Source organism: Amia ocellicauda, chromosome 9, assembly GCF_036373705.1.
Source record: "Amia ocellicauda isolate fAmiCal2 chromosome 9, fAmiCal2.hap1, whole genome shotgun sequence".
Classification (NCBI taxonomy): domain Eukaryota; kingdom Metazoa; phylum Chordata; class Actinopteri; order Amiiformes; family Amiidae; genus Amia; species Amia ocellicauda.
The window spans coordinates 32981249-32993748 of record NC_089858.1 but is presented as its reverse complement, the minus strand read 5'-3'; the positions used below and the strand labels follow the sequence as shown (position 1 = coordinate 32993748).

Below are 12500 nucleotides of genomic sequence, written 5' to 3'. Positions count from 1 at the left end.
ACGTTTCTTGCGGATGGTTATAAACACAGGTTATGCATCAACACCAGCTATAGGGCCTGTGTATTTAGAAAAGTATAAAGACAGAAAATAGAGAGAGAGAGAGAGAGAGAGAGAGTAGTCCGTCCAGACAGTCTGGGCTGCACAGTGCGGTTATCTTCTGTGTTGAAATGATCCTCCGTCAGCGCAATCTATCTCCATGCTCGTTAAGTGCCTGGATGGGAATGTGTGGTTCCAGGACTCTGACTAAGCCTGAGTCATCCGCAATCTGCGCCTGCCCCCCTCTCCCATACTGCGATCTGAGCCCTGCTCCACCTCTCCCTCTCCCTCTCTCTCTCTCTCTCTCTCCCTCCCGTGTCGCTGACGGGTCCCACCATCCGCAGCAGAAAGACCAGGTGATCGATCTCTCTATCAATGTCTATCTAATGCTTATTTTGTATTTCGCAATCGCTTATTTATCGATGGGGTTTTAGACTGCAAAAGCAAAAGGGAGCTCAAGTGCAAGTGCGCAGCCCTCCTGCTCGCTGCTGAACAGGCGGTGCAGGTTCTGTGTGAGTGTGTGTGTGTGTGTGTGTCACACCGTGTGTGTGTGTGTGTGTGGACGAGAAACTCTGTAGGAAACAGTGGGCTGTGTAGATAGGCAGTGTTTACAGATAGACTAAAAACAGCAGATAGTACTCAGGATGCCGAGATACAGTGCAGTACAGAACAGTACAGTTTGTGTGTGTTTATATTACCAGTGTGGGCGTGTTTCTGGTGTCTGTATGTGTGTACGTGTATTGTGTGTGTTGATGCTGTATGTGTTTGTGCGTGTAATTTATGTGTTCATGTTGTGTGTGTGTGTATTTTATCTGTGAATGAGTGTATTGTGTGTGTTGATGTTGTGTGTCAGGCTGTTGTTGCACAATAGGCTGCTGCCACATCGCAGGTCAGTCTGGACTCAGCCAGACAGCAGTGTCTGATCTCTGCACAGCAGCCTGTCTGAGTCTCTGACTGTCTGAAAGTGTTGTGCTGTGCTGGTGATAGCAGTGTACTGGTGTCAGAGCAGGGCATGGGTGGGCTGTACAGGTGCAGAGTGGAATGGGGGTCAGGAGTGACTGTCAGGGGCTCAGAGACACAATGAGCTGCTGGGGGTCGTTTAATTAAAGTGAGTCAGAAGAGCCGTGTCAGCTGACCTGCGGGAGATGAATGGCTGTGGTCTCTCTGTGGGGGGGGGGGGGGGGGCAGACTGGGTCTCTGTAACAGGGGAACAATGGGAGCTGCTGATCCAGCCCAGCGCTGTAAGCAGACCCTCTTGGAAGTCAGAGCAGGACACCCCCCCACATTCCTGAACACTGCTGGGAAAGAGGAGCCGTGCACCGCGATCTGCTCGCCATGGCAACTGCACGGCACAGCGCTCACAACATTCCTCCGGGAGAGCAGACTGAAACAGACTGAGGAGCAGTGAATATACAGGGAGAGAGAGAGAAGGGGAGAGGGAGAGAGAGAAGGGGTGAGAGAGAGAGGGAGAGAGAGAAGGGGTGAGAGAGAGAGCGTGACTGTATGTGCGCCCTGTTGCTGTTATCTCTGCCTCTCAGCCCTGGGTTGGGCTGTTTTTTCCTTTGAGATGCAGGGAGAGAAATAACAAAAAATATATAAGAAGTGAAAGAAGGCGGGCAAGGCAGGGGCACCCGGAGGAGGGCACAGGGGTGGTGGCAGGGGCAGGTAGGGGCAGACTGGGGCAGACTGGGGCAGGCAGGGGCTGGGCGGCTGGGCGGCTGTGCGGCGGCTTCCTGAACCCTGGCCCGGCTCTCTGCAGGAACAAGGGCTGCTCTCTCAAGAACAATGAGGCTCTGAAACTCTGGCCATAACATTGATTTCCTGTCCCTCCACTGCCCCCTCTCTCTCTCTCTCTCTCTCTCCCTCTCGGGGGGCTGTTGCAATGGTGTGAGAGAGGGAGAGCAGTGAGCTGAGACTCTCAATGTGTGTTACAGGTGCAGAGAGACTGATAGACAGACGGACAGACAGACAGCGATGAAGAGAGCTCTGTGTGGACTGGTGTTCCTCGCTGCTCTCTGCTGCTCCCTAGGGACAGAGGTGAGTTACTGCAGTGATATTGTCTCGCATTCATACACTGCAAACTCATACACACACACACACACACGCACACACACAGCAGCTGCAGTTTGCACAATCCGCTTCTTCGTATATATAAACAAACATTTTTCTATAATGACCTAAACATGTATCCGTCTGTCCCTCCCTCTCCCTCTCTCTCACTCTCTCTCTCTCTCAGATGAGCCACAGGCGGAGCCGCAGAGGGACTCGTGTGTTCGGAGGTGAGTCAGTCAATGCTGTAGATATATCAGTGTTTCTCTCACTTCTTTGGCTCACAGACCACTCAGCCACCTGGAGGTCCATGGACCTCACTTTGAGAACCACTGATCCATATAGCGCCTTCCAGCTCTGTCCCCCCTTTCTTTCTCTCTCTCTCTCTCTCTCTTCGCTTGTCCACTACTGACAGAAATGCTGACTCAACTCAGAACACGCTGTCTGCCATCTACACTGTGTCTCACCACTCTCTATTTCTCTGTCTCGCTGTCTCTCTGTATCTCTCTCTTTCTCTCTCTGTCTCTCTCTCTCTGTTTTCTGCACCACCTCTCCCTCTCCCTCCCTCCCCATGCAGACACCCGATATCTATCTGTGTATATTTGTTTCATTTGTGCCCATTGTCTGACCCCCATCTCTCCCTCCCTCTCTATCTCCCTCTCCCTCCTCCCCCTCTCATCCCTCATCTCTCAGAGCGCTGTATGGATGATCAGCAGAGATCAATGCACGGGCACGGGGACACCTGGCTGCGCTGGCAGGGTCAGCGGGTGGAGTTCTGCCGCTGTGCCCGTGGGATGACACGGTGTCACGCGGTGCCAGTCATCAGTGAGTGCAGGAGAACATACAGCTTAAAGACTCTAAACTATAATTATAGAAGCATCAGCCCAAGTAACTGCCATATCTGTGTCAGCTGGAGAGTTGGGCAGTTAGGAAAAAAGACAAATCTCAAGAAATACAGAAAAGATAATTCAAGGCTTGACAATTCTGGCACGGGCTGCAGACACGCTCACACCCACACACAACTCTGCTCTAACAAGACAATTGAAAACAGATCTCTGAAGTGACATCATCAATGAGCTCATACTGTCTCACAGAGAGAAAAGAGAGAGAGCGGGAAGGAAACACACTGACCTAGTTCTTGATTTTGTTAATAACTGTTTTCTGTCTCTCTCACTCTCTTGCTCTCTCTCTCTCTCTCTTGCGCTCTCTCTCTCTATCCCACCCTGCAGACTGCTATCTGCCTCAGTGTTATAATGGAGGGACTTGTAAGGAGGCCATGTACTCCTCCCACTACATCTGCCAGTGCCCCCCCGGCTTCAGCGGCACCCACTGCGAGATCAGTGAGTACAAGACCCTGGTGCACACACACACACAGAGACTGCCTCACACACACTGCCTCACCCTCTCACAGCAGAGACAGCAGAGCCATGAAACACTGACCTGGCTGCACTCTCACACCGCCTCTCCCATCTGTCTCTCTGTGTATTAAACCACATGGATAACCGTGTGCGTGTTCCCCTTCCCCCACAGACACGGAGGAGAAGTGTGCGACGGGCCGAGGCGTGGGGTACCGGGGCACATGGGCCGTAACCCGTTCGGGGGCCAACTGCATCAACTGGAATGCCACAGCCCTGGTAGTCAAGAAGTATCACGCCCGCCTGCCCAACAGCGCCACCCTGGGGCTGGACAACCACAACTACTGCAGGTCAGCCACACGCCGGCACCGGCACCGACACACTGACACACCAACACGCTGACACATGGGGTGCGGGGTGATGCAGCCACACTGACCGTCCTCTGCTTGTGCTCAGGAACCCCGACAACGACACCCTGCCGTGGTGCTACGTGTACAGCGGCGTGCAGCTCACCTGGGAGCACTGCAGCCTGCCCGCCTGCCAATCAGGTAAGACACTGTGTGTGTGATTGATGTGTGTGTGTGTGTGATTGTGTGGCTGGTACTCGTATGTGTGTGTGACTGTGATTGTAACCTTTCTCTCTTTCCCTCTCCCTCTGTAGCGAAGGGGGAGCAGTGTCTGCAGGGCCGAGGGCTTCAGTACCGGGGGACGCAGGCTGTGACGAGGAGGGGGATGCGCTGCCTGAGCTGGGACTCGCCCGCCCTGCAGAGGGTGGCATACAACGCCTGGGCCCCCAACAGCCTGGCACTGGGGCTGGGCAGCCACAACCAATGCAGGTACAGAACGGTCACACTCAGACACACTGACACACACCGAAATGCAACACCACTCTGCAGCCACAACGAGTGTCTGTACACAACACGTTGATACACTGCTGTGACCTTCAACGACAGACACACTACTGACGCACTCAATACTACACACTGACTACTGACACACTCGGACAAAATCTCCATCTCTAACCACGATTTCCTCCTTCTCTCTGTCCCTCAGGAATCCTGACAGGAAGGGCCGTCCGTGGTGCTATGTGTATCGTGGGCGTCAGCTGACCTGGGAGTACTGTGACATTGCCAAGTGCCGTGAGTATCCCATCATCACAGTCAGTGTGTCAGTATGTCAGTCAGTGTGTCAGTGTATCAGTCTGACTGTCGCTCTGTCATTTCTCTCTGCAGCAGAGAAACATCTGACGAGCATCACCACCCTGGGGCCCCGGGGACACAGCACCAGCAGCAGAGGAGGTACACACCAGTACACACCACTACACACCTACACACGCCTGTACACACCTGATCACACCTGTCCTCAAATCTGTTGTTGACTCTCTCTTCTTGTATCCCTCCTTGCCTCTTCCTCTCCCTCCCCCATCTTTCCCTCCCTCTATCTCTCTCCTTCTCTGTCTCAGGGTCATGTGGAGTGAGGGAGCCAGCCCTGAGGCGTCAGTTTCGGATCAAAGGCGGATCGGTGTCTGACATCACCGCACACCCCTGGCAGGCGGCCCTCACAGTGTACAGCCCCCGTGCCAAAGACTACAACTTCTTCTGCGGCGGCATGCTGATCGACTCCTGCTGGGTCGTGTCCGCCGCCCACTGCTTCGATGAGGGGTGTGTGTCATGGCCGGGGGGTGGGGCTTGATGGGAATGGGAGGGCATTGTTGCTACGTGGAGTTTTATTTGTTCTTTGTGAGTGAGGCTGTGACAAGGATTTCTTGACATTTGTAAAAGTGTGTGCAGTGTGCATTGTTTGACAGTGTGCATCCATATGTTTGTGTGGTGTTGAACAGTGTAGGCAGCGTGTAACTGTGTTGCGTGTGTCGTGCAGGTTTGAGGTCAGCCGGTTGCAGGTGGTGCTGGGCAGGACGTTCCGTCTAGAGAACTCGTCCAGCGAACAGCTGTTCTCCGTGCAGCAGTACTGGGTACACCAGGACTACAACAGAGACACGTTCGACAACGACATCGGTCAGCACACACGCTCTCCCCCTCTCTCTCTCCCTGTCTCTCTTTGTCTCTCCCTTTCTCCTCCCATCTCTCAGTCTCTGTCTCTCTCTCCCTCTGTCCTCCCGTCTCTCTGTCTTTCTCTCCCTCTGTCCTCCCATCTCTCCGTCTCTCTCTCCCTCTGTCCTCCCGTCTCCGTCTCTCTCTCCCTCTGTCCTCCCATCTCTCCATCCATCTCTCCCTCTGTCCTCCCGTCTCTCCGTCTCTCTCTCCCTCTGTCCTCCCGTCTCTCCGTCTCTCTCTCCCGCTGTCCTCCCGTCTCCGTCCCTCTCTCCCTCTGTCCTCCCATCCTTCCGTCCATCTCCCTCAGTGTAGTGTGTTAACCCGTCTCTCTCTGTTTTTAGTGCTGCTGAAGCTGCAGAGCACCGATGGGCTGTGTGCCATTGAGACCCCCTCAGTGCGGCCGGTCTGTCTGCCCTCACCTGACTTCAAGCTGCCCGACTGGACAGAGTGTGAGATCTCAGGCTACGGAAAAGAGCAGGAGTGTGAGTGACCCACAGCGTCCGGTACACACTGCACACTCTGTACACACACAGTGTATGTCATCCTTCTCTCTCTCGGTGCAGTATGTATTAACACCTCCCTCGCTCCTGTTCTCCATAGTCTCTGCGTTCTACTCATTGCGCCTGAAGCAGGGGCAGGTGCGGCTGTGGCCGGACGCACAGTGCACATCTGATCGGCTGGACAACCGGCTGGTCACTCAGAACATGCTGTGTGCCGGAGACACGCGTGGACTGGACGACGCCTGCAAGGTCTGTACACAGTGCTGTATATTAACCGTGTCTCTCTCTCTGTGTAGTGTGTTCATTACCCTCTCCCTGTCTCTGTGCAGTGTGTTCATTAACCCTCTCTCTCTCTCTCTCTGTGCAGGGGGACTCGGGTGGGCCGCTGGTTTGCCCCCAGCCCAGTGACGGCCGCATGGTCCTGATGGGCGTGATCAGCTGGGGTGACGGCTGTGGGAAAAAAGACACACCCGGAGTCTACACACGTGTTACACGCTACATACAGTGGATCAACACACACATTCAGACACACTCCCGTTGAGACACAGAGAGAAAGAAACAGACATAGGTAAACACCACACACACACACACACACACACACACACACACACACACACACACACAGACCAGGCCCACTGCAGACTAGCACAACAGTATCTGCTGGAACAGATTTTCACACTCACTCTAACACACTCCCACACACACACTCCCACAGCCCTGGTGCACACGTGTGGATGGGCTTCTCACTCTTTGTACCTATAAGCAGCTGTGCAATTTTTGTATAAAATTATATTTAAATACAAATCAGTAAGTGAATATATTTATGGAGACTATTGCTGTTTTATACCTTGAACTGGAACAAAACCAGCATGAAGAACTTAAAAAGCATAGAACTGTAATTATTGCTCATTATTATTATTATTCCTTATTTATTTTTAAGTACTGTATTTAACCTACTGCTTTTTTACATAGGGTCCATACTGGTAATTTAATTTTGTATATTTTTATATTATTATTTTGTGTTTTTTTGTAACACAAGGACTGTTTTAATAAAAATTGACTGTTCACACAGAGAAAGAGATCAGTTTGGTTCCTCTCCCTTGGTATCCCCTTTCCTTCCCTCTCCCAGTCTCTATCCTTCTTTGCACATGTGATATGGAAACTGTGTGTGTGTGTGAGTGTGTGGTGTAGGTGGGCTACAAAGACTTCCAGCCTCTCTATCTCTCTCCATCCTTCTCCACCTCCCTTTCTGTCTCTGTCCAAATGTTCAAGTGACAGACACTCAGCTCAAAAGAGACAGATAAAAGTGAAAAAGAATAAGAGGAAACAGATGAAAAACTGAAATAAAGCAGCTGATAAAGGGGAAGGAAGTTGAAAGAGAGAGAGGTTAGTGGTGTTTTCTTAGGTGTGGGAGGGGGGGGCGAATGGTAGTGAAAGGATTGATAAATCTATTCGTTTTTCACAATCATTTACACACTGAAACTGGTTCTATGAACACAATATCCCAAACCATTAGTTTAGGTTCCAAAAGGAAGACTATTCCAACAACAGTATCAGCATTACTCACCTGTTTTCACACACTTTCCAGGTTCATTCAGCTGTTTTTACACACAGTCCTTTTCATAAAACACAACCTTAATCCGTGACCCCTGCTGTGTTCACCGTCATTCAATACACCATGCAGCCCGCTCACGTTGTCATTTGGGGCCATGTCAGTTTCAACACGGAACATGGTTTAGAGCGGTGCATCTCATTTTGTCTGAGACCGCTGCGGTTTGGACAGGATGGTGTGGGTTTCTCGTGTAGTGTTCATAGTTCTGAGAAAACGCAGTATAGCTTCAGGAAACATGTAACAGGTTGAGAAAACACGGTAATGGAAGTCATGTTGAATTCTAAGAATTGTAAATCAAATTAGTAGTAAATTTGTAGTTTTTTCCTCCCATTTGTTTATAGTGGAAGATGTTGATCAATACAGTACCCTAGATGTAGTGAATCACATTCAATACACAATATCGACTAGCCCTGCCTACTCACCACTCCCCTTCCTAAAGAGCCGCTCCTTCTCATCCCTGACCCCTAAGTGGTGGAACGACCTGAGTCCTTGACCTCATTCCGGCGCTTACTCAAGACGCATCTCTTCCGACAGCACTTGTAATAGGAGTGCTGTATCCCTGCTAGATAGCACTTCTCAGTTTTATCATGCTTCTTGTGTTTTCGATTTTGTTTTCCTGCTTGCTCCCTTTCCCGTAGCCCTTGACTGTGACCCTACATCTTGACAGCACTTAGCTTTCACCGTCCAGGATGTAGGGCCTCACTTACTGTACTTGCTTGTTTCAATTATAAATTGGAATTTGTCAACAGTATTATATTTTGAATTGCTATGTTTTATGTAAATTGATATTTGTAATGATTGATGCCTTTACTTAACTGTATTTCTGGACTTTGTTTTGCACTTAAGTTGTAAGTCGCCCTGGCTAAGGGTGTCTGCCAAGAAATAAAAATAATAATAACCACCTCTGGTTTAGAGGACTATAAAGCTTGTCTTTACCATTGCATGTGGTGTATTTGTTGCTGAACTGGGCATTTGTGAATGTATGCCTTGGTTCCCCTTTTTTATTTTATTTTTTTTAATATAGTAGTTAGTTAGTTGCTGTTTTACATCCCTTTTTTTATCTCGTGATAGGGAACCTGTACTGGTGCACGTTTTATATACCTCTACACTGACTGGGGTTGAGGAAATGTGGGGCGCTCCCCTATACTGGATGGTTTTATTTAATCACGGACGGATTCTAGTTACGTGGGTTAAATCTCTATTACAGATCGATGGCGTATTTTGAAAACAAGTGTGATATGGATGCAGCTTTGCTTTGTTGGATTGTCCTGCATTACTCTTAAAGATGGGCTGCTCTCTCGGACCTTGACTTAGTGTCCTTTTGCCAGGGGTAGCTGTGGGCCCCCAAACCCAACAAATCACAGCGCAGACACACAAACCCTGCCCTGCCCTCCCCCACCCGCAGTACCTCTCAATGCTACGCAACTCAACACAACACAGTACAACACACCAGTGAGGTTGGGGAACAAGCGTATGCGTTTAATTCAGTCAGTCACTGAGCTCCACAGCCCTTCAGCAGGGGCTCCTTCTGCTTGAAAACCAGCGGACAGGATCTGTGCGTCACCCACACACACGCACGCGTACACACACACACACAGCAGGGCAGAGGGGGCGGGGGGGGGCGCTGTATTGGACTGTAACAGAGGAAGACCGGGAGGGGGGGGCGATGGGTAGAGAAGAAGAGAGGACGATCCTTCAAGGAATAGAAGAACAACATGGAAAAAAACCAACAAAAGCCAAATCACAGCAGGCAGCCAGACAGGCCCTTCACACTGTGGAGGTGGGGGGGCAGGGTCAGAGACCAGTCTCTCTCTCTCTCCCCCCCTCGCTCTCTCACTCTTGTTCTCTCAGGATGTGGCTCCCGGGCTTTAGGTGCGGACCTGGAACTTCCCTGCCTTAGTCATGTACTTGATGCCTTTGAAGGGTTTGTACTTCTCCCCGTACATGTCCAGGCGGTTCACCTTCAGACCTGAGGGAGACAGAGAGGGATCAGTGTGGCTGAGTCAGGCAGGTGCTCCCTGTGCCTCCCTCTGCTGGACACCCACCGCCACTGCAGCCCCTCTGGGCTGTGAGGGTACCATCAAACACAGAGTAGACAGAGTGTGACGAGTGCACTGTGTGTGCTGTGTGCTGTGTAGGTACCGGAGATGGCGAGCTGCTGGATCTTGAAGTGGATGTTGACCGTGGGGTTGTCGTCGGGCTTGGAGGAGCCGGCCTGCAGGCTCATCGTGCCCTTCAGACTGGGCAGCTTCTGAGGGTTAATCTTGCCCACGTCCCAGGACAGCATCTGCACAACACGACAACAGTTACACACCTACAGCATCTTCACAACAACACAGTTACATACTAGGGATGTGCATGACAAATATTTTGACTATCGGTAATTCCACAGCAGTCGTCAGTGACTATTCCCATTCGACCCCGCCATTCAAAATGAGACATATATTAAATGCATTATTTCGCAATGTGACCATTTTTGCCATTGCAAAAAGTTGTGAACTTTATTTTAAAATACTTATCCAACACAACAACTCTGTTAAATAAACATTAGGCTCTGTAAAAATACCTTCCTGTTAGAAGACGTATGGAAACGGCATAATAACAGTAGCAATAAGCACCTGCCACTCTCCCGTGTCAGACTCTCGTACTGTTTCCCAATATTGTCACAACTTTTTATTTTTATTTTAACACAATTTCAAATTAACTATAAAGGTTGTGACGATATGCCCAGCGATGCCTGGCGTCCAGTACTGGGTGTATTCCTGCCTTACACCCTATGCCTGCTGGGATCAGCTCCGGCTTCCCTGCGACCCTCAGTAGGATAAGCGGCTTTGAAAATGGATTGGATGGATGGATGGATGGTTGTGACTATTTGTTTCTAAAGGTATATTTTGCAATTACAGCTGTAACTGACCGACCAAAATGTTTTTCTTTTTCAATTTATACTAATTTAATTTTCATTCAATAATAGTTTAGCAATGTGAGCTGCAACGAAACTGCCTGAACATCAGCATCTTTGTGGCAGTGTTTTTACGGTCATAACAGCGGAATACAAAATGTATTAGACTATCTAATTTATACAATCTACTTAACTAAACAATGTACGGTTCCATTTTTCCAAAGCACACAGACTGCCGGTCTGTGTTCGGAAACACACCTGTGTTTGAGTTCCAATGAAAACAAAATAAATAGCAATAGCTGGCTGTGTGTGTAGCTTAATAATATTAATGTCTGTTGCTCCGCTTTCCTTTTCTGTCATTGCTAGCGTCGCAGAAGGGTGTTTGGCTTTTAGGTGGGTTAACACACCAGCTGTAGATTTGTGGTCGATTAACTGCACTGCACATATTATACACTTAACAGTGTTTTCATTTACTTTGTCAAAGTACGTTTATGCAGAACTTCTCTGTGCCACTGGTCGTGTTCCTGTAGCGCAGATTTCCGCAGATATGCTCAGATCTGTAAAATCCCACCGATCCCATTGGTGCAGCCGCACAGATCTGCGCAGAAATATGGACATTTGCGCTACACGAACGCAACCACTGTCAGTTGACCACAGACAAGAAATAACAAATCCCACCCTCCCGTCAACCTTCATTACAGCTACACAGAGAGCCCATCAACAGTACAGGCTCAAGCAAGAGGCAAGGGTGGCAGGTACCTTGGTGACGGGGTCAAAGGTGAAGGTGCCCTGCGAGGCGGTGAGGTTGGCAGTGAGGACGGAGCGGGGCAGCTGGGAGCTCAGCAGCACGCCCTCCACGGCCTTGCCCATGGTCTGCTTGGGCCCCAGGGTGAGCTCGAAGCGGCCCAGAGAGCTGCCCTCCCGGAAGCTGATCGCGTGCTTCACATACACCGGGATTGCCACCAGACTGGGAGGGCGAGTTTGTACAGGAATTGACAGAGAGAGAGAGAGAAATAGGAGACAAATTAGATCACAATAACTCCTGCAGTCTCCTAAACGCTGAGATACTGGCCTCCGTTACCGAGCACAGTGTCCCGAGTCAGAGTCAGAGCCGCACACCGACAACATTTACACCCCACGCACTACAGACAAACATGTCAACCCCAGTAAAAATTAAAACTTGTTTCAGTTTCCAAAAACGCTTGTGATTCAATGTGGCACTCAAGAAAAAAAAAAAAATCCTATGAGATCAGAAGAAGATTCTATACAATTAATATTCCTATCAAGATGTGGCAAAAACTAATTGACAGTGTCGACACACAGACACACACTTCTGGGAGCTGACGTGGTAGGATAGCAGGCGGAAGTTGCCATCGGGTGGGATGAAGGACAGGATGCGCTCGGCCTCCCAGCGCTTGAAGCGAACGCAGGGGTGGAAACTCACATCGTCCAGAAGACGAGGGTTCTGCACAGAGACAGAGCAAACTTGTCATGCCAGTACAGTCAGCTTTACATCTGAATTTGACAGCCGAGGGGGAGGTGGAGAGATGTGGAGGGGAGAGAGGGAGGGGGAGGAGAGGTAGAGAGAGAGAAGACAAGGGAATGGCATAACATATCAAGAACAGTCTCTCAGTGCTGGGAAGGCAGACAGGCCACAGTGGGATGGGGGCCAGGAGGGGGCACTCTCACCATGAAAGACAGGGTGAGGTCAGGCATCCCAGACAGCTTCACACAGGCATCAATCACCCCCTGGATCTCAGCTGTGATGGTGGAGCCTGCAGGAGGAGGAGAGTGAGAGGGAGACCAAAGGAAAGAAAGAAAGAGAGTTGAGTGAGTGAGTGGCAGTGAGAGTGAGAGAGTGTCAAAAGTGTGTGAGAAAGAGGGCAAGTGTGAGAGGGAGCAAGAGTGCGTACCCGACTTGTCGATGATGGCGTCGATCTCCTCCACCACGTCGAAGTAGGCCTCGTTGTTGGTGTATTTGACTCCAGTGCGTCG

General features: G+C 50.3%; 2 protein-coding genes across 4 annotated transcripts in view; one reads left to right on the top strand and one right to left on the bottom strand.

Annotated features, from left to right (window-relative positions):
- The window catches only part of plat (plasminogen activator, tissue), a 9539-nt gene extending 2468 nt beyond the window's left edge, over positions 1–7071 (top strand). Inside the window, exons 1-15 of one of the 2 annotated variants that reach the window (XM_066714160.1) lie at positions 304–392; positions 1971–2073; positions 2273–2315; positions 2779–2910; positions 3315–3425; positions 3616–3790; positions 3897–3988; positions 4102–4276; positions 4494–4579; positions 4673–4738; positions 4903–5101; positions 5319–5455; positions 5836–5976; positions 6095–6243; positions 6362–7071. In XM_066714160.1, the coding sequence (XP_066570257.1) occupies positions 2011–2073; positions 2273–2315; positions 2779–2910; positions 3315–3425; positions 3616–3790; positions 3897–3988; positions 4102–4276; positions 4494–4579; positions 4673–4738; positions 4903–5101; positions 5319–5455; positions 5836–5976; positions 6095–6243; positions 6362–6535 (1743 nt within the window). In that variant the 5' untranslated portion in view covers positions 304–392; positions 1971–2010 and the 3' untranslated portion in view covers positions 6536–7071. Of the gene's footprint in view, positions 1–303; positions 393–1970; positions 2074–2272; positions 2316–2778; positions 2911–3314; positions 3426–3615; positions 3791–3896; positions 3989–4101; positions 4277–4493; positions 4580–4672; positions 4739–4902; positions 5102–5318; positions 5456–5835; positions 5977–6094; positions 6244–6361 lie in introns of those variants that run through there. The other variant, XM_066714159.1, reaches the window with a different exon arrangement.
- A 1988-nt stretch (positions 7072–9059) lies between these two features.
- ap3m2 (adaptor related protein complex 3 subunit mu 2) overlaps positions 9060–12500 on the bottom strand; it is a 5504-nt gene continuing 2063 nt past the window's right edge. For both annotated transcript variants that reach the window (XM_066714157.1, XM_066714158.1), the window contains exons 4-9: positions 12419–12500; positions 12195–12280; positions 11837–11970; positions 11265–11472; positions 9749–9893; positions 9060–9575 (exon numbers count right to left, since the gene is read on the bottom strand). The exon at positions 12419–12500 is cut by the window's right edge and continues 52 nt beyond it. In XM_066714157.1, coding sequence (XP_066570254.1) covers positions 9475–9575; positions 9749–9893; positions 11265–11472; positions 11837–11970; positions 12195–12280; positions 12419–12500 — 756 coding nt within the window. In that variant the 3' untranslated portion in view covers positions 9060–9474. The remainder of the gene's footprint in view (positions 9576–9748; positions 9894–11264; positions 11473–11836; positions 11971–12194; positions 12281–12418) is intronic.